This window comes from Triticum dicoccoides, chromosome 2A, assembly GCF_002162155.2.
Source record: "Triticum dicoccoides isolate Atlit2015 ecotype Zavitan chromosome 2A, WEW_v2.0, whole genome shotgun sequence".
NCBI classification, from domain to species: Eukaryota; Viridiplantae; Streptophyta; class Magnoliopsida; order Poales; family Poaceae; genus Triticum; species Triticum dicoccoides.
In genome coordinates, this window is record NC_041382.1 from 217,677,831 (window position 1) to 217,698,010 (window position 20,180).

At 46.3% G+C, this 20,180-nt stretch overlaps 3 protein-coding genes across 3 annotated transcripts; 1 reads left to right on the top strand and 2 right to left on the bottom strand.

Moving 5' to 3' along the window:
- Nucleotides 1–6,814: 6,814 nt before the first annotated feature.
- Nucleotides 6,815–9,101, bottom strand: LOC119354298 (succinate dehydrogenase subunit 3-2, mitochondrial-like). Its single transcript, XM_037621017.1, has 3 exons — nucleotides 8,949–9,101; nucleotides 7,818–7,883; nucleotides 6,815–7,364 (listed from the first exon to the last, which is right to left on the bottom strand). Exons 2-3 carry the CDS (start codon nucleotides 7,879–7,881, stop codon nucleotides 7,039–7,041), a joined length of 390 nt encoding a protein of 129 aa, XP_037476914.1. The 5' UTR covers nucleotides 7,882–7,883; nucleotides 8,949–9,101; the 3' UTR covers nucleotides 6,815–7,038.
- A 302-nt stretch (nucleotides 9,102–9,403) lies between these two features.
- On the top strand, nucleotides 9,404–17,430 carry LOC119354299 (phospholipase A I-like). Its single transcript, XM_037621018.1, has 18 exons — nucleotides 9,404–10,126; nucleotides 10,857–11,004; nucleotides 11,151–11,229; nucleotides 11,325–11,478; nucleotides 11,579–11,788; nucleotides 11,901–12,146; nucleotides 12,239–12,401; nucleotides 12,491–12,751; nucleotides 12,840–12,958; nucleotides 13,042–13,203; nucleotides 13,424–13,616; nucleotides 13,752–13,888; nucleotides 14,367–14,505; nucleotides 14,640–14,846; nucleotides 14,928–15,393; nucleotides 15,479–15,695; nucleotides 15,767–15,856; nucleotides 16,735–17,430. Exons 1-18 carry the CDS (start codon nucleotides 9,557–9,559, stop codon nucleotides 17,173–17,175), a joined length of 4,002 nt encoding a protein of 1,333 aa, XP_037476915.1. The 5' UTR covers nucleotides 9,404–9,556; the 3' UTR covers nucleotides 17,176–17,430.
- Nucleotides 17,431–17,783: 353 nt separating this feature from the next.
- On the bottom strand, nucleotides 17,784–18,844 carry LOC119354300 (protein LHCP TRANSLOCATION DEFECT-like). Its single transcript, XM_037621019.1, has 2 exons — nucleotides 18,467–18,844; nucleotides 17,784–18,385 (listed from the first exon to the last, which is right to left on the bottom strand). Exons 1-2 carry the CDS (start codon nucleotides 18,737–18,739, stop codon nucleotides 18,128–18,130), a joined length of 531 nt encoding a protein of 176 aa, XP_037476916.1. The 5' UTR covers nucleotides 18,740–18,844; the 3' UTR covers nucleotides 17,784–18,127.
- Nucleotides 18,845–20,180: the final 1,336 nt, after the last annotated feature.

A 20,180-nucleotide genomic window follows, 5' to 3' on the forward strand; every position in this document is an offset into this window, starting at 1 on the left:
CCGCCTCGATGCTCAGCTCGTAGAGCTACATGAACTCCACAGGGTCGGGGGTGCCGTCATAGCGAGGAGGCAGATCCGGCTTGAACTTGCCCGACCAAGCGATGCTACGCAGCTCAGGGGTGAAGGTGCGGCAGCCTGCCGTGGTCACCGGGACTCTGCGCTGGTGGAGAACTTGTCCTTGATGGGGTCCGCGCACTGCCGCCACAGGCGGCACGCGGTCTTGCCATGGTGGCGCAGGGAGCGCGGGGGCGTTTTCTCGCTGCCGAGGGACTTCTTGGCAGCTTCTTTCTTCTTGTGTGGGCGCCGGACGCGGCAGGTCGTGCCGTGGGGCCGCCGCTTGGGCGCCAAGACTCTGTCTTGGGCAGAGGTGGTGGAGGCGCTCCATGGGCCACGCCGCCTGCGGCTGGCGGAGGGCGAGGCATCGAGAGGGACGGCGCTGACAAGCTCGACGATGTGGTCGAGCCAGTCCTCGTAGAGGTCGTCGACGGGGCGGTAGCGCAGGAGCTCGAGCGCCATGCACAGAGCGGCCTGCGCGTCCACGAGAGCGTGACGAGCATGGGATGATGAACCGACCGGGGTCAGCGATGGAGTAGCGGTGCGGCCGTCCCGCCGCACCAAGGGGTGCAGCGAGGATGGTTGCTGCTCGTTCCCCGCCGGGCCGGTGGTAGCGTTGGCGGCAGGCGATGGAGAACGACGGGGTGGCCCGCCGACGGGAGCTGTCTGAGCAATGCGGGCGACGAGGGCGGCCCGGCGCTCAGAGCGAGCGCGGCGAGCGTCCGCCATGGAGACGATGAAGCAACGGGACACGGAGCGATGGAAGGGAAGCTTCGGCGCACCCCCTACCTGGCGCGTCAAATGTCGGATCTCGGGTTCCGGCAAACCCCTCAAGGTTTGAACACTGGGGTGCGCGCGAAGATCTCCCTCTACCGATCCATGTCCTAGCTTCGCTAAGATCTCAAGGACTAACTCGACAAGCTCGCAACACAAAGGATACAAGATTTATACTGGTTCGGGCCACCGTTGTGGTGTAATACCCTACTCCAGTATGGTGGTGGTGGATTGCCTCTTAGGCTGAGGATGAACAGTACAAGGGGGAAGAACAGCCTCCTGAGGTGAGGTGTTCTTATGCTAGGTGAGTATGTGGATGGGTTGGATCTAGGTCTCTCTCTGGTTGCCCCCTATGGTGGTGGCTAATCCTATTTATAGAGGCCCTGGTCCTCTCCCCAAATATAAAGCGGGAAGGGAGCCAACAACGTCCAATTTGAAAGGGGACAGCTAGTACAAGTTATCCTGACAAAAGCAGTCTTCGCCTGCAAAAGGCTTTGGTGGTGACGCCGTCTTGGGCTCCACGGTGACCTCAGTCTTGCAGTCCCGCTGGTCTTGGTCTCGTTGCACTGATATGGAAATCTTTGCTTGACGCCTCGGTACTCCGGCCTGCGCTTGCTTCCTTAGCACCAAAGAGGAAGTAAGGACACTGTGCGCGCTGGCGCCCGCCTGGCGCCGCCTGATCTTGATCGTCATGGCTCACGTCATTGGAACCTCGCAAGGTTTGCCTGGCCTTGATCTCTTCGCCCCTCGCGAGCTAGCCTGATGAGGCTGCTCCTGAGGAGGTCTTGTGTCGTCCGCCTCGCGAGGCTTGGCCCCTCGCGAGGGTCTTGAACGCTTGTTGGTGAAGATGGGTCATACGGGCCCGCTCACAGAGCCATGCCGTGGGACGCAGGCAGGCAAGTCTGGGGACCCCCATTTCCAGAACGCCGACACACCTCCTTATTCTTCCTTGTGCTTCGGACCGATTCTTTTTATTGAAACGGTCTTGAACATATGACTGCTCATTGAACGTTGGTCTTCTTGGAGCTGCATAATATTGGTGAGATGGTTTATAATAATATGGATAATGTGCCCTTGTATCATACTTATCCCATGATGGATATGGATTTACGTGAGCATAGGGAGGCATCTACGACATTGGCATTGGTGGCCCAAAATAAGGATATGAACAAGTTGCATTCAGATTCTCTTCTTGCCAATATCGATCCTTGGATTTGCGCCTAGGGGGTGATCTTGATACTTTTGCATTAGTTGACTGATAAGCACTGTTCTCCTCACTTATCTTTTGATATTTTTCCAATAGTTGCGCGAAAGTGATTTTCGGCTTTTTACCTTTGTGCTTATGTCGGCCTTTGTTTTCTTTGGTTGTGCTTGCACCGATATTTGGTTTTTCTTGTTGCCCCCCCAATCCTTATCATCTTCATTGTAGCTTCGATGGAATTTTCGCCATCAAGATTATGTTCATTATACTCTTCAACAACTTCTTTACTTGAGAGCTTGATCCCATCACCTGCAGTTTTTACCTTTTCTTTAAATGGATTGGCTTGAAGCAGCCGATGCAAAAACCTTTTACCATCGGGACCAATTGGAATAGACTCGTCATCTTTTGGTGTCTCAACAAATTTCAATCGTCCTTTATCAATGGACGATTTAACTATTTGACGAAACATGTTGCAATCCTCAATACTATGCTTGAACGAATCATACAACTTATAATAAATTCATCCTTGGATAGATTGCTTGACATGGTGATCAGGAATTCTAATGTAATTATTTTTCAACAACAAATCAAAGATTTGATCACACATGTTTGAATTGAAGGTATAAGTTCTGTTTTCTAGCCGATCTTGGTGTGCGAACGGCTTTGGAGGTAAGCAAACGAATGGTTCGGATTTAGAATCTCTCCATTCGGCTATGCATTGTGTTTTGCACTCTATCTCTGATGTCTTTGGATAAGATATAATATTAACATCAGATTTCTCAGAAGAATTTAATCTTGACTTTATATTTCTGAAACGAAAATAGTTAGAACACACATGTCTCAATTGAGACCATGCGTAAGCCAAGTATGAAGCAAGCAAAATTACTCAATTAGATACGAGCTTTAAATAAAGCAATGGGAGAAGCTTTAGCTGCAATCTTCGAATGGTATACTATATTGACCGATATGCTTTGTAACAATTTTATTGCTAACAAGTAAATTACGCTTCATAATTGGTCTTTCAAAATTACTTACGAGATTTTTCCTAATAGATGCATCAACAATAAAGCTGTGACCAAATCTGAAAATAGGCAAATCACTTGCTAGACATACCTCTTCATACACGCTGGGAGAGCATGATGGTTGTGTTACTTGAATAATACTTTGCTCCACTTTCAAATGACTCTCCAATGCCTTGACGTCCTCTTTTTTTTCCAATAAATTCGGTACACATACTATTTGATTCGGCGTTTTTAATAACCGAATTAACTTTGTTATCCGAATCACCACTCTTTCTTTCTTTGATTCGCAAGGTTGCTTGTTCTTGTCTAAATTTAGCAAACATTGCAGCTAGGCTATCTTTAACCTTTTTAGACCAATTTCAGCCCAATCTTCATCGAATTGCCCCCCAATACTTTGAGATGCTTTCGACAATGGTGTGTTGCCGAAATTCTGTAATTGTGCTGGGGCAACATGATATGCTACGTTACTAGGTAAAGACACATGCGCTCTGGTAGAATTCTCACTTATTCGGCCATGAGCATGAAGGTGAGGAGCCGAATTATGAACATCTACAATTGCGTATGGTGCCAAAAAAATTAGTAGCATGAGGTGTAGCATACGATGTTTGAGGATAATTGGCCGAATAACTAGTAATAGCATGGCCAATTCCCCTATCCACCGGCATGTTTGTATTAACATGTTGCAAATTAGCTGCCGATGAATAAAAAGATGAAACACTATGTTGCATGCCATTGAAAGTTTCTACATGGGGTGTTTCAACTTCATTAACCGAACTCATCATGTTGTTCATCGGCATATAGATTTGTGGGGTTGCTGATGCATGGGAGTTGGGATACATATGTTGCATGTTGCTAAAATGATATGAAGTTGAAGCATGAAGATTATTCTGAATCGGCTGTTGCACATAATTAGATGCATGATTGATAAAACTAGGGCTAACCGATACAATATGCTCATTAGACGATATAGCAACAACATATGCATTATTTGCATCTACATAAGTGAATTGGATATTCATATTACCTTTGTAGATTGCAAATCCTAGATGACGATCTCTTCGTAGCAAGAACGGGCTGGAGACCGTTCAAATCTTCGTCCCCAGCGTAGTCGTCAAAAATTGTGTTCGCACACGAACACATCACCATGTACCTCCAACACCGAGGGTGATGCATCGCAGCTCACGTAGAAGGAGACCCGTCCAGAAGTACGGTACACAGGCAATCCGGCAAGCGCTTTTGAGGACCCGAAACCCCACACGCTCGGGAGGGACCCGTCAGGGCGTGCGGCGGCTATGGGCTGCCCTAGGTCGGCCTGATCGCCCTAGGGCCTCGAGGTTCGTCACCCTGTAACAAGAAGAACATACAGAGAACAAAGAAGAAGAAGTACTAGGGTCAAGGAGAAAAGATAAAAATAAAAAGTGATAGATGATTTGTTCGATTGTGTGTTGTTCAATCGGCCGTCACCCCTTAGATATATAAGAGGCGGCTGGACTTCCTGTGCGAGGAAAAGGCTTGGATTCATGTCCAATACCCTAGTCAAATTTGTATTGGTTTTGTCCGAACTTTCCAAAACTGTTCGGTTTAAACTGGCTGCACCTTGCGGGTAATTTTTGAGGTGGTAAACGACTTCGGATGGAAACAAGCCCAAAAGCAATCTTGATCGTTTCGACGAGACGAACAATTTTCATGTTGAACGTTTTTTGATCATAGGTCATCTTAATGGCCAAATCGCTCGCGTAAAATAGGCTATTATTCGCGCTACCCATCAGACAGGGCGTCTGGCGGGGGACGCCATTTTTTGCCTCCCGACAAGACTGTATTCCGATGGCTCTAAATTTTGCATACGTACTTGGATTGAGACGATTTTTATATCAAAATCAACCGTTTCGACGAGACGCACAACTTTCATGTTGAAACGTTTTCCATTTGAGGTCGTCCTGAGGGCATAATCAGCCGAATAGTGTTATGAATACTAAATCTCAATACTTCGAACACAACTTCGGCCTTAGAGATGAGACCGGATGGTTATGACCCAAATATCAAAATTTATCTTTTTGATGATACAAAACTTTCTTACTTTGAGCACCTTTTCATTTGAGGCCATCTTACTTAAGTTCTTAACCGTGCCAAAATCTGGTGTCAACACAAGACCGAAGTCTCATGGCCGTAGCAACGAAAAACTAGGATGAGGAGAGCATACCATGTCCCCAATGCCGAGACCACTCACGGGCCGTGCTTCAACGCTCTCAAGTGCGGTATAATACTTGTTGCACTCTTGTTGGATGAACAACCACCTCTTTTGAATCGAGGTGATGCCACGGTCACTCGTAATTTGGTAGGGTTCAAACATCTTCTTTTCATGGAATGTTTTGTGGACTCTTGTCCAAAAAACAAGGCCCTTTTGTTGCGCGCCGGTCCTCGGATCTTGGCTAATCTCCATCCAACATTGGCAAATCAACTTGTCCTTGTCTTGTGAATATGAACCCGTGCGAATGCTCTTCCTCCTCTTTTGTGCTTCCGCTCTTTGGGTGAGCTCGTCGATAAACAATGGCTCGTCCCCAATATCAATGTCATTGCCTTATTCTTCATCACCATCACCTTTGCAATAGATGTCATCGTCTTTATGCCATGAGTCACCATGGTCGTAGTCAGCACGACCGTGGGCCTCTTCATCGGCAACGTACTGGGCGGCCATTCTGACTTTGGGTCTCCTCCGGATCGTAGGCACCGCCATGCCGACCCTCGTAGATCACATCCTCCATGAACTGGTTGTAGAAGGGGTCGTCGACCGTTGGCGTTGGTGTTGGCATTCCGTCGAACAGGACGCGGGGGGACGGCATGGTGCCCGTAAACGGTGGTCGTGCTTGCTTTCTTGCATCTCGACGAACGGATGGCCACCCTCCGGTTCCTCCTCTTCGCCGATTCTGCGTCCAATTTGGCGAGCTCCTCCGACGTGCATTCCAACCGCGGCTTTCTTGCACCCTTGGCCTTCTTCTTCTTCTTCACCGTTTCATGCAGGTCGACGGCCAGGTCGCCGGAATTCGGGTAGGCGTCGGTCGTGGACGAGGGAGGGTGGGTGGGGGGGCGGGGAGGGGGGCGTGGGATGGTTTGGGGGGAAATAGCGCCAAATGGGGCGCGAACGAGTTTTGCTTTGTGCCACCGACGGACGGGTCAGGGGAGGACAAGCGCGCGCGTCCTGCCCGTGTACGCGCTGTCCGTTTCACCCCAAAAGCGGCGCAAACTTGGGCCGTGATGGGTCAAAAGCGGACAAAAACGAACAAAAATCCATTTACGCCCGCGCGCTGGCCGTCTGTTTTGTCCGTTTTGCCTCGAAGGGACGCATCCGGACAGGATGGGGTCGCGCGGTGAAGTTGGCCTCAGATCTCAGATGGAGATGAAAGCTGCTTGGCTGGCGAGGACGACCGCGTTCTCATCACTGGAGCGGCCAGACAAGACGTCGGCGTTTTCGTCGGTACAGCAGCCAGGCGAGATGCCATGGAGGGCAGGCAGCACAGCAGCTACGAACACAACGGAGCAACCACGACGGGGCGATGGCTTGCCCAGGGAGAGTTGTCCACGGGTGGCAGCTACTCAGGGATCAGGCGGGGATCCCGGACTTTCCCCCCACAACCAAACATGCCCTGGAGTCGAAAATACAACACTTCCAACATATGTGCAGCAGGAAACATGACACTGAAATATCAGTTCAACAGACAAAAACTATCAAACACTAATGCCCCTTTTGCAAGAGCAAGGAAAACACTGAAACCAAAGCAAAAGATCTGGTTCGGATTTGCAGACCTCGTACCAAAGAAGACCCAAAATTATGTTTTCATTACACTGATGTTTAGGATAGTTTCCCACATTATTCATAAAATCTGCAGGATTGATAAGACAGTTATTACAACTGCACCTACAGTTGCATTATGCGCAACAACGGAACCGTCACAGCAATGTTACCCCTCCTCGTCGCAGGCTGCATTTCACTCAGACCTCAAACATGACGCCAAACCTGGTAGCAAGAGGAATGGATATGATGGCAGCACCCAGCGCAACGCCAAATATACGGTGTGAGATGGAGAACGTGGCGCTCAGCTGTGGTTTCTTCAGAGGAAGATGGGGAGACAGTGGGCGGTTCGCAACAGGAGCAGACAGGGGACGACTTGTATGTAGGGATCGGTTTCCAGATGGAGGCATCTTCTGTCGCAGAGCTCCTAAGGGAGAAGATGTGTAGCTCTTTGCTTGCCCAATGCTTGAGGAGTGTCTAAGGCCATCCATGTTGTTGAAAGATGAGTTGGAGGTACCAAAGGCACCTGAAGATAAAGGCAACAAATGTGACCAGCCTTATTAGAAAAGTAAACTGCAGATTGCTATAGAGAAGAATAGCAAGAATGATGAAAACAATGTTGATAATAGTATAGTACCATTTACACATAGCAATTGCATGCCAAAGATTTATGAACTAAAAACATGGATGTTCTTCAGTAAACAACAAACTGACTTACGAACCCATATATGCAGATAAAAATGAGATATAGATGCATTCTCTTATAACACACCAATCAAACCACTCTATCTAATATTCTTTCCAGCTTGCACCTCAGCTGTTAGTCCATTACACATCCTACAAAAGTACACAACAAGATGCAGTTGAAAGGCGCATATGTGCACCCACTTTGACTTGTGGTGTGTTTGTTTGATATCTCCAAACTATTTCAGAATTCAGAGGTACAAATAACATAGCAAATTCCTCCAAGAGCACTTACCACGGAGAGCAAATGGAGCGTCTCTAAGGGGTGCAAAGCGGGTGTTGCTGTGATACTTGTCCATTCCTGCACAAAGAAGAACCAATATCATCAATACATGAGCATCAGCACACTTTGGTCATAAAGAAAGTGGTTCTTTGTCTACTGAACTTGGAAAGATCAGATTCATGTCCATACTGCTAAATACCAATACCAACTGAAACTACTGAGTTCTATTTATTGAAATACAGATAAAATGACGCATTTTAACGAATTTCCAGTAAACGCCGAAACTAAGGGTGCCATAAGACAGCTGTCCAGATAAGCTACAGCAAAAATAAGCTAGTGAAATTAGTGATCGCCTGTTTGGAAAGACTTGTGGATACAAATTTGTTGTCTATGGTGAATGGTGGATAGTCTTAAATACCACTAGACTAATTTGTTTGGTGTTTAATAGATGAAATTCTTGCTTTGGACTGGCAGGTTCACAAGTAAGACAAAAGATACAAAAACAGAAAGCTCCATCCACTAGACCAACAAGAAATGAGTCATTCACTAAGTACGCGGATTTGTGAATTTTTTTCTCAATTCGTTACCGGCATTAAACTCAACATCTGTACTACCTCAATCTAGAATTCGGTGCAACACACACGCATCTGAAATAAACACATCACATAATAGAGTTTCACCATCTACCATCAATCAATTCGCAAATTTACTGACCGCTTCATAGGTTTGGCTCATTACATAGACATGAAATCACCGTAGAAATCCTTCTCGATCCACACAAAAACCCACCCACTGAACAAGCAGAATCCTTATGGTGCTACCGGACGGCCCTAATTCTGAAAGGGGGAGAGGGAATCATGTGCAGATCTGTCCAGACCTGTAAGTGGAGGGAGGAGCGGGGGCAAGTGGATGCTGACGTGGATCGGCGCCGTCTGATGAGGTCAGGACGGCGGCGAGCAACGAACCCTAAGCGGCCGCCTCTGCTACGAGGAGAAGGAGAAGGTTGATTCGCGAGATGGGGATCGGGGAGAGAGCAACGCTATGAAGAAGAAATCCACGTACGCGTACCAAAACGAGGATCACAAGCAGGGAGGCAGAAGAAACCAATAAAAACAAGGGAGGCAGAGAATGGAAGGTCCCTACCTTCCTCCGCGTTGCTGCGCGGGGCGAGAGCGGAGCGGAAGCTCGGTGAAGATTTGGGGACGAACGAGACGACGGCGACGGAGACGGCGCCTGCTTCCCTTCCGTACCGCTTTGGTTCGACGAACGAAGATGCACGATGGGGAGGAGATAGATTGCTGGCTGGGCTTAAAACAAAGTGAAGACAATTGGGCCGGGCAGCGCAGCTGAGGGAAACTAGGCCCATGTATGGATGGGGCCTCGCCTCTCCAGCTGTTTGGAGTTGATCCTAAAAAAAAACCTGTTTGGAGTTGGGTAGCCTCCCCTCAGAAAAAAAAAAAGCTGTTTGGAGTTGGGGGTTTCGTTAATTTCGGGTAGGAAACACTGTGCTGTGGACCCGTACAGTATCGGTAGCGGAGTTTGGAAGGTAAAACCCCAAACAGAAAGAAAGAAAAGGGACGCAAAGAAAATTCCGCAGGGCCAAACCAAACGAACCGAGACGCGCAACGCCCACACTGCGCTCCTCTGATCTGCGTTCGTCTTCCTTCTCACACCACTTCCTCCCAAATCCCCCCCGCGCTTCCTGATTCGAAGAACCCTAGCGCCCGCCATTTGATGCGGCGGCGCCCGCCATGTCGTCCTGGGGCCTGGGCTGGAAGCGCAGCTCCGAGATCTTCCACCTCACCCTCGACTACGGCGACTTCGCCGACGAGCCCGATCAGGACCCCTCCTCGCCCCCGGCCCCGCCCCCGCAGTCCCCCACCGCCGCGTCGCCCACCGCCTCCTCCTCCTCGCCCGTCGCCACCATGAACGGCGACCTCGGCTTCCGCATCGAGCTCGACTGGTCTACCAGCGACGACGAGGACCAGGTCGCGCTGCGCCTCCAGTCCCAGCTCATGGTCGCGCTGCCCCCGCCCCACGACGTCGTCTGCGTCGATCTCAGGCCCGCCGACGACGGGGACGAGGTGGGGGTGGAGATGCGGGTCGTCAGGAGACGGGAGGCGCTGCGCTCGGTGCGGGTCGCGCGGGCGCTGGGCTCCACGCAGAGCACCGGCGACGGCGCCGTTGTCCTCGCGCGCCTCATCAGATCCAACCTCGCGCCCGCACCGGCTGCTGATGGAGCCGTCGCCGCAGGGGTGCCCGTGCTCGCCGACCACTGGCGCTCCGTCACGGTGCTCAGCCTCTGCAACTGCGGCCTCATGGTCAGTCCATCACTCCCACACATTCGAATTCCTTGTCGTTTTCCATGCGCGCGTGATTAATGTAGATACGGGAAGTGCCATCGTGGGTTTGGGATTTGTGTAGAAGCTCCTGGGCGCTGTGTTTGGATGCTTGCTCTGCAGTCTGCACTGGCCTGCTTTTGGTTGTAGAGATTCTGATCAGGTTTAACCTCGGGCACGGGTGTATAGCTTGGCGCTGTGCCTTGTGGTGGACACATGCAGCATGCTGATGGCGTGTGAACATTTCTTGGTCATATGTGGCTGTTAGCTTTTACTAGAAACCCTGCTGTTCCAGTGTGAAATTCAGCATCATGCGTTGTGTGACTGGTGGTGTGGAATCATGTCTGATCTAGCTGTCTGTTTGATGCTTAATGCTGATCGTTTTGTAGGAAGATGCCTGTTCTGTGCATTCAGTACTGAACAATGAAACCTAACATTTGCAGTAGGACAGCTTCTAGACTTTTTTGTCCAATGAGTGAAATCTTATAGTTAACGTGCCAATTATCTTATTAATCCTGAGCTTACGACCCCTTAGGGCCTTTAATGCGTTATTAACAGTTTCACTAGTGTTGTCAACTGTGACTTGTTACGTGCTTCTCAATTTTGAAATACTATGTGTTACCTTTTTGTCGGCTGCAAGGCTATGAAATTTGAGACTGATTGGCATCCAAAGGCAACTCTAACCATGAAATGTTATGTGAAAACTTGGCAGGTGCTTCCGGTTGAACTAACTCGCCTTTCGTTTCTTGAGAAGCTATATATTGACAACAATAAATTGTCAGTTTTGCCACCTGAAGTTGGTGACTTGAAGAACTTGAAAGTGCTTACAGCTGACAACAACATGCTAGTTTCTGTCCCTGGTTAGTGAGCACACCTTTAATTCATTAATAACTCTAAAATTAGTGTTTACAGCTTTGTTGTATCTCAAGACTTCTTGCCATTCAAGGTTATGCATATCAACTGTCCTTGCAATGATCTAAGCTTTCTCCCCTCCTTTACCAAGCAGTAGAACTGCGGCAATGTGTTTTGCTGGAGGAATTATCACTAGAACACAACAAGCTTGTCCGTCCATTATTGGATTTCAGGTTATTAAATATTATTTATAGAGGTTATTTATTTTTCTGTAGCTTCTATTAATTTGTGCTGTTTTTCCTCACAATTCATTGTCGATTTCCCGCAGGTCAGTGCCTAAGCTGCGTGTATTGCGCTTGTTCGGAAATCCCCTAGAGTTTCTTCCAGAAATTTTGCCGCTGCATAACCTTAGACATCTCACACTTGCAAATATTAGAATTGATGCACTTGAAAGTCTTAAGTCTGTCACTGTGGAAATAGAGGTAGATAAACTATCTTGGAATTCTATCATTCTGCTAGCTAGGTCATCTCATTACTTGCAACTCTTTTCTTGACAAGTTTGCCTTTGGGTTTTGTTTCCAGACTGAGAACTATTCCTACTTCATTGCGGCCAGGCACAAACTTAGTGCCTTCTTTTCGCTTGTTTTCCGGTTCTCTTCCTGTCACCACCCTTTGCTGGCCTCTGCGTTGGCCAAAATAATGGAAGATCGTACCAATCAAGTTGCCATTAGCAAAGAAGAAAATGCTGTCAGACAGCTTATCAGCATGATAAGCAGTGATAACCGTCACGTGGTACCTACTCAACACTAAACATCCATATATTTGATGAATTTTGTGAAAATAGTTGTATATTTCAAGCATACCACATTTTTTTAATTTCAATAATTGACAATCACCTTTTCAGGTCGAGCAAGCATGCCTTGCTCTTTCGTCACTGGCGTCAGATATTTCATCAGCAATGCAGCTGATTAAGTGTGATATTATGAAGCCTATAGAAGCTGTACTGAAATCATTTGATGATGAAGAATTAATATCAGTATTGCAAGTTGTGGTCACATTAACTTTTGTTTCTGATCATGTTGCTCAAAAGATGTTGAGAAAAGATGTGCTGAAGTCACTGAAAGCACTTTGTGCACACAAGAACTCTGAGGCAAGATGATCTGGATTTAGACTCTGGTTGATGGTTGATATGTTGTTTGGATAACCACTGGGGGCTCACCGTTATTTGCTTCCTTTTGTTAGGTGCAACGCTTATCTCTATTTGCAGTTGGCAATTTGGCTTTCTGCTTGGAGACTCGTCGCACCCTCATTCACTCTGAGAGCTTACGTGACCTCTTAATTCGCTCTACTTTTTCACAAGAGAAGCGTGTCAGCAAGGCAGCTGCTCGCGCTCTCGCAATTCTAGGTATGCATATTGTTGGTTCTGATTGACTTGTTTTCTCGTGATCAGTCAGTAACCATAACATGTGTTGATGTGTTTGTGGATCTCTTTAGGGGAGAACGAGAACTTGCGTCGGGCAATAAGAGGGAGACCAGTTGCAAAGAAGGGTCTGCGCATTCTTTCAATGGATGGTGGTGGCATGAAGGGCCTTGCAACTGTCCAAATGCTAAAACAGATAGAGCAAGGAACTGGGAAGCGCATACATGAAATGTTTGACCTCATATGTGGTACATCAACAGGTGGCATGCTTGCGATGGCTCTTGGAATCAAGCAGATGAGTTTGGATCAGTGTGAAGAGATATATACAAAACTTGGTGAATGTTTTTTTGGCTCTTCATGTTTCATTACTTTTTTAATTATATTAACAATAATGTGCTGTCAATTAAACTGCTGTTTTTTAAGGTAAACTTGTATTTGCGGAACCTGTCCCTAAGGACGAAGCTGCTACATGGAAGGAGAAACTTGATCAACTTTTCAAAAGTTCATCACAGAGTTTTAGAGTGGTTGTACATGGGTCGAAGGTATAAATGAACAATTGAACTTCTTTGTGGCGTTTCATGTTCTGCAGTGTGGTGAGGTGGTGACTAAGAGATTTTAATTACAGCACAGCGCAGATCAATTTGAGAGGTTACTAAAGGAAATGTGTGCTGATGATGACGGTGACCTTCTAATAGAGTCTTCTGTGAAAGGCATTCCGAAGGTTTTTGCTGTATCAACTTTAGTCAGCGCCATGCCTGCCCAACCATATATATTCCGGAACTATCAGGTTCTTCTTATCCTCCATTATTGCTCTATCGTTTTCAATTTCAACTGTACTTTATACAGCTGTATGCTGGGACTATTTAGTTATCAAAAGTGAAATCAGAAAGAAAGATACAAAGTATTATTTAGTAGTATTACTTTAGCTATCAGCGTCCTCCTGCTTCCGTTCTCTGTCTTCTCTTTTTATGTTTTGTGTCATATGATAATCTGATAATGTATTCCAGTATCCACCGGGCACTCTGGAGGTATCACCAGGAATGGCAGAAAGTCCATCTCCTGGCGCAGTTGGAACGGTTGTTTCTGGTGCACCAGTTGGGATTAAACGTGGAGCTTTTATGGGGAGCTGCAAGCATCACGTATGGGAAGCCATAAGAGCATCATCTGCAGCTCCATATTATCTGGATGATTTCTCTGATGGTAAACATTCCTAAACTCGCTATTGGATTTCAATTTGTGCAAGAATTAGTATGCCTCTATTATCTTGGAGCATGTACCTCTGTACTCATTTATCTTGTTTACTGTTTTCTTCCTCTCTTTCTTTTTAATTATCAGATGTAAATCGCTGGCAAGATGGAGCGATTGTAGCGAACAATCCCACGATCTTTGCAATAAGAGAAGCACAACTTTTGTGGCCTGATACGAGAATAGATTGCCTAGTTTCAATAGGGTGTGGCTCAGTTCCAACTAAGGTAATACGCGTCATAGTTCTTGAATTTGCTGCTTCAACAACTTCATCATTAAAATATTCAATGTTGTGCGATAGGTATCCAATGTGCAACCAGTTCTTTACGAGATTGGTACTTTCCTTTTTCCTGTGGGAAATTACTTCTCCTATTCTATAAATATTAGAATATCACGCAACAGAGCACTAGGCTTGTAAATTTTATGGTTAAGGTCTAATTATTTTCAATTAATGCAGGATTTTCCATTAAGTGCCATTATAAGTAATTTATCAGTCTAACCTGCTCTATATTTAGTGGCCACAGATCTCCCTCTTCCAGAAATAACAAATCCAGGCATAAATGTACTATGAGGAAACACCTAAGTCATCCAAGAGGAATACTGATTGCTTGTAAATTTACTATGCGTAGATTCCAGTGAACTTCGATCTGAGATATATACCTTTGGTACACTGTTCTCATAGAATTCTGTTGTGTCTTCATCTAGAGCCGGAGAGGTGGATGGCGCTACTTGGACACTGGGCAAGTTTTAATAGAAAGTGCATGCTCAGTGGAGAGAGTGGAAGAAACTTTGGATACACTGATACCTATGCTTCCTGAGATGCAATATTTCCGCTTTAATCCAGGTAATCTAACTTTCAAGGAAGCTGTACATTCGACCCATATCAACATAGCCATAAGTATTTTTTAGTCATTTTGGCGCTTTTAAAGTAACGATCTTGGATATTCAAATGAGTGAAAGATCTTGTTATGTTGTCAGTTGATGACCGGTGTGGTATGGAGTTAGATGAGACTGACCCGGCTGTCTGGCTTAAGTTGGAGGCTGCAACCGAAGAGTATATTCAGAAAAATTTAGAGGTTTTTAAGAATGTTTGTGAGCTTTTAGTTCCAAGATATCAAGAGGAAGAGAAGTCTTCTGGAATTGTCAAATCCCTGTCATTTTCAAGATTGAGTACATCAAAATCAGGTTTGTCTTATCTACATTCTGGCACCTTCAGGTAACATTTAATGGGATATGGGGTTGAAACATCTTATAATCATCTCTCAGGTTTAAGTGAAAGTAATCCTACCTTGGGATGGAGACGTGTGGTTCTACTTGTAGAGGCTTCATTTAATCCTGATTTTGGAAAGAAGATAAATCATACTCGTTCGCTTGAAGCATTCTGTTCTCAGAATGGTATTAGGCTTACTCTAATGAATAGCACTTCTGGATTTGGAAAGCCAACTACTGCACTCCCAACTCCAATTACCTCTCCCTTGTTTACTGGGAGTTTTCCATCTAGTCCACTTCTGTATAGTCCAGAAGGCACTCAACGGATTGGTCGAATTGACCTAGTTCCGCCGCTTAGCCTGGATGGTCACCCAGCTATGAAGTCATCACCACCAACATCGCCAATAAAGTCATGGCAGCCATCTGGACATGTTCGGTCACTGTATGACAAGTTGCAAAATATGCCTCAGGTTGGTGTGATACACCTGGCTCTTCAAAATGATTCAACTGGTTCGATATTGAGGTATTGTTTGTATATTTTTGTTTAGTTAAACAAGCATTTCTGTACCTGCAGTTCTGGTTATGTGATGCAAAACTTGCTATTGCAGCTGGCAGAATGACGTATTTGTAGTTGCTGAGCCAGGGGAACTTGCAGACAGGTTTCTGCAGTGTGTCAAAACAAGCTTGTCTACCATGCTGCATGGATCTAAAAGAAAGGGTGCATATTCTGTTTCAAAGATTTCATGTTTGTCTGAGTTAGTTGCGGAATGGCCATCGTTTGAAATCGGTGGGATACATCACCGCTATATAGGACGCCAAACACAAGTAGGAACTGCCTTTTCCTTTTCTTTGTTTCCTAGACAGGTCATTGGGTATGCTAAGTTTCCTTGTCGCAGGTGATGGAAGATAACCAAGAAATTGGTGCCTATATGTTCAGGAGGACAGTGCCTGCTTGTCACATGTCACCTGAAGATGTTCGCTGGATGGTAAGCCATTATGGGTAGATTGCACTTCCTTTGAACTAGCCTTCATATGTCCATATATAGGAACTGTTGTACAAAATGCTTACAGTGGAATGTAGTTAATTATGAAATGCAAGAGCATCTTCAACTAAAATCTGTATACATTATTGCTAGTTGATTCCTCAAATCAACTAGGAATACGGGGTCAAACATGCATATTTTTTCATGGAACCGTTATCAAAAGTTGACATGGTAAATGTACAGCTGACTCGAAAGATTTGTCATGAACCAAATTGTAGCGAAACATTGGTGGTTGGCCATGTTGTGACAAAGAGGCACCGTTCACGTATAAGACAGTACAGGGGAATGGGTATATTCACACCAGCCATATATGGGTGGACCTAGAGCGGAAATAACCCAGTATCACAGTACGCGTCAAACGTCACCTAAAGTAGGGGTGTTAGATACTATATATAGATAAAATATACATCGTGAGTTATGTTTATAGAGAAAAGTAGGTACATCTAGAATACCAAATGCACATCATTGGATACATTGTGAGTTATATTTTCAGAATGTACATGTTTGGTATTGTAGATGTAGACAGTTTTCTCTATACACTTGGTCAAAGTTGGCAAAGTTTGACTTTCACAAAAATCTATAGGCACTATATTGTGGAATGGAGGGAGTATCAAGAAAATCTATTTTGACCTGCTTTCCTCTGCCACCCTGGTAGCATAACCTGGGTACACCCAGAAATATGTGTTGCGGGACAGATGTACTCTTTCAATAGCTGCCACATCGTAGCGTCTTTTTTCTGTTTGCCATGTTTTCTACTATGCATATCCAGAGTTCACGGCGCTCTTGATTTGTTATACCTTAAACTCATATTTTTGGCTCAGGTTGGAGCATGGAGGGAGAGGATTATTGTGTGCAGTGGCAAGTATGGTCTTGCTCATGGCCTCGTCAAGGCATTCGTGGATTCTGGTGCCAAAGCAGTCATCTCGTCATCTGTCGAGCCTCCAGATTCCCAGGCAATCGCATACCATGGGATGGATGTAAGTGGAAGCCTCGAGAATGGGAAGTTTGTCATTGGGGATGATGAAGCTGATGAGTCGGAGCCTGAACCTGTTAGCCCTATAAGTGACTGGGAAGACAGCGATGCTGAGAAAAACGGTGAAGGCAACAAAGATATTGATGAAGAGGAGTACTTGGCTCAGTTTATCTGCCTCTTATATGACAAGTTGTTCCGTGAGGGAGTCACAGTGGACACTGCTCTTCAACAAGCACTCCGCGCACATCCTAGGTTGAAGTACAGCTGCCATCTACCGAATGTTTCGTAGTTAGTGATATTCACAACCCATACAAAATACGAAATTGATAATACTAGAAAAAAATAAGGATCGTGTGGATTCGTAATGGGGTTATAGAATTCTTTTTACGAGGAAGGGGTTATAGAGTTTATACTCGTGTTCACTGTGCAGGCGGAGGTAGGTGAAATCTTCCGCAGTTGTAAAACTGTAGTACATAGAGCATGTACTGATGGAGACTAATAGGAAAGCAAATGAAATAAATGTTGAAGGCTTTGTACTGTGGTAGTGTTTCTGTTGAGATTCAAATGCCTGCGGTGTTATTGTTGAATTTCGGGTTTTAGTTTTTGTGATTTCTTCGTTCTCAGCAAACGTGGCAGAAAAATACTGTCTGGATTTCATTTTCCTTTTATTTCTTTATTCTTTAATCTTGTGTTTTTGGTTTAGCAGATTCGAGGTGCTTGTAGAAACTAGATCCAGTTGTAGGCGTTTTGGTGTAGATGCTGGTCAGGAAGAACTGTTGACCGGCGCAGGTTAGTGTAAGCCACTAAATGCCGGGTCAAATATACATGAATGATTTCTTGATATGCTTCACTTTTATGTGAGGGCACATTTGACACTCTTCCATTTCTGAGATTTCATTTACAAAAAAGAGAGGTTGAAGTAAGTAAATATATGCACCTACAAATTAAAGCCGGTTACATAGTTGCATAACACTAGCAAGCTGAAGCAAGGTTCTTCTTCTTCCGAATAACATTATATATCAGTTGCCTCAGTTCAAGGATGACGCAACGAAACCTGCTCGTCAGGTTCAGCAACTACTCAAACTTTCCATGGAGATCAGGTCCTTCGCAAAGCAAGGTCAGTCGTTGCACCGTGCCGACCCGAGCAGCTCGTGAATCTCCCGGCTAAGCTCACTCTACCGACCGCAGCAAAACGGAGGAGAATCTACACACCCCAAACCGGAATCCCCAAGCATGAGTGATCATGCCTTCTTGGCCACGGCGAAGCCGGTGATGAACTCCCTGACCTCGCCGCTAGCCCGGTCCAGCGCCGTCCTCCCGTCGGCATCCTTGACGTCGTACTTGGCGCCGGCCTTGAGCAGCTCCTCGATCTTGGGCAAGTCGCCCTCGGAGGCGGCCAGAATCAGCAGGATGTCCACCGGGTGGATGCTCTGGTTCAGCAGCGCCTCCATCTTGTCGTAGGTGCCCTCCACCGCCAGCATCCCCATGTAGTTGAAGTACTGCCGCCCATTCTTGTCAGATGCCGAGCGCATGCAGGCAGCAATGGAGATTCAGAGGCAGCTCAGGGAACGGGCTCTCACCTGCTCGACGTCGTCGCGGTCGAAGTCGTCCCTCGCCTGGCTGCCGTAGATGCCGGCGCCCTCAGCGTCCTTGTTCCCGAACTTGAAGAACCTCACTCTGCCGCTCTCCCTCGCCGGCGCCACCTTGCTCAACAGCGACGGCCGCAGCCACGCTGCGCCGCCGCCCAGCTGCGGGGTCCTCAGCACTCCCCCCACCGCCCGCGGCGACCTCCACCCGGAAGACGAGGACGCCGCCTTGGTCGCGAGCTGGATGGTGCACGGGATGGAGGCCATGGCGCTTTGCGGCTTGTTGGAGCGCGAGCAGGTCTGGGAGCGAGAGGTGGAGAATGGCAGAGATATATGCAAGGGAAAGGATAAGCAGCACCGAACTGTTTGGTGTGTACTTTGGCTGTGTGTGAAGACTGAAGAGCTTAGCCTGAACTTTCTGAATCTTTTGCCTGCCTTCCTGTTTGGAGATATATTGGACACTAGAGATATTCCGAAAGTGCACTAGATATATTGGAGCCGTGCTATGTCTTGTACCGTTGGACAACACGGAAGAGATTGAGAGCAAGTACAATAAAGTTGAGTCAGCGGGCTATAAGAAATAAACTAGTATATTTGTGCTTAGTTGGAGGAAAGAGAAGAGGAGAGAAAAGGTAAGCGGGCTCTTCGTGAAGAGCCAGCTCTAGCACGCGCTCCTAGGCACTTTATGAGAATGAAAAGTGGGTCACATAACAAAAAAATAGTATGCTTTTTTCATCTACTATTGTACATGTTGGCTATAAATGGACTATATATGACATGACACTGGCTTATAGCCAGCAGCTGGCTATACTATTAACCATGCTCTGACAGAATGGGGCTTTAGAAGTTTGTGAGAGTTAATGTGAAATTTGTACTGGTGTGAACATCTCTGGTTTTTGGGTCGTTTTGTTTGTAAGGCACCTGATATCATCTTTTGAGCAGCTAACCTATCCCCTTTGTACCCCAGAATTTGAGGGACTCTGATTCGAAGGATTTTCAACGAAATTTTGGAGAATTCCAATACATAGTTTTTTTCCTATTGAGATTGTCTGGTTCTTAGGATTGTAAGTCATAGGCATTTTTCTTTGAGTTTCATTTGCACTAGATTTCGTAGAAAAATGTTCATCCACTCTAATATCTTGTGAAAAGCCCTTAAAAAACATCTTCGGAAAAATCTTATGTTTTTCTGAAAGATCGGGAAGAGGGGTCTAGAGGGAGGGGGGGGGGGTGATTAGACCCTTAACAAGTAAAAGTTGTAGTTTTTAGTATTCTTCAAGTTAAGGTTGAGTTTAACACATGTTAAGAGGTACACAAGGCATTCTACACAAGCATAGTAAGAGTATGAGCAGCGGAAAAGGTAAAGCATGCAAGTGCAAGGATGTAAAGGGGATGGAGTTTGGAAAGAGCAAACGCAATGGAGACACGGAGGATTTTGGCGTGGTTCCGATAGGCGGTGCTATCGTACGTCCCCTTTGATGGAGACTTCAATCCACAGAGGATAACGGTTGCGCGAGTCCACGGAATGCTCCACCCACGAAGGGTCCACGAAGAAGCAACCTTGTCCATTCCATCATGGCTTCCGTCCACGAAGGACTAGCCTCACTCGGGTAGATCTTCACGAAGTAGGCGACCTCCTTGCCCTTACAAACTCCTTGGTTCAACTCCACATGATCTTGGAGGCTCCCAAGTGACATCTAACCAATCTACG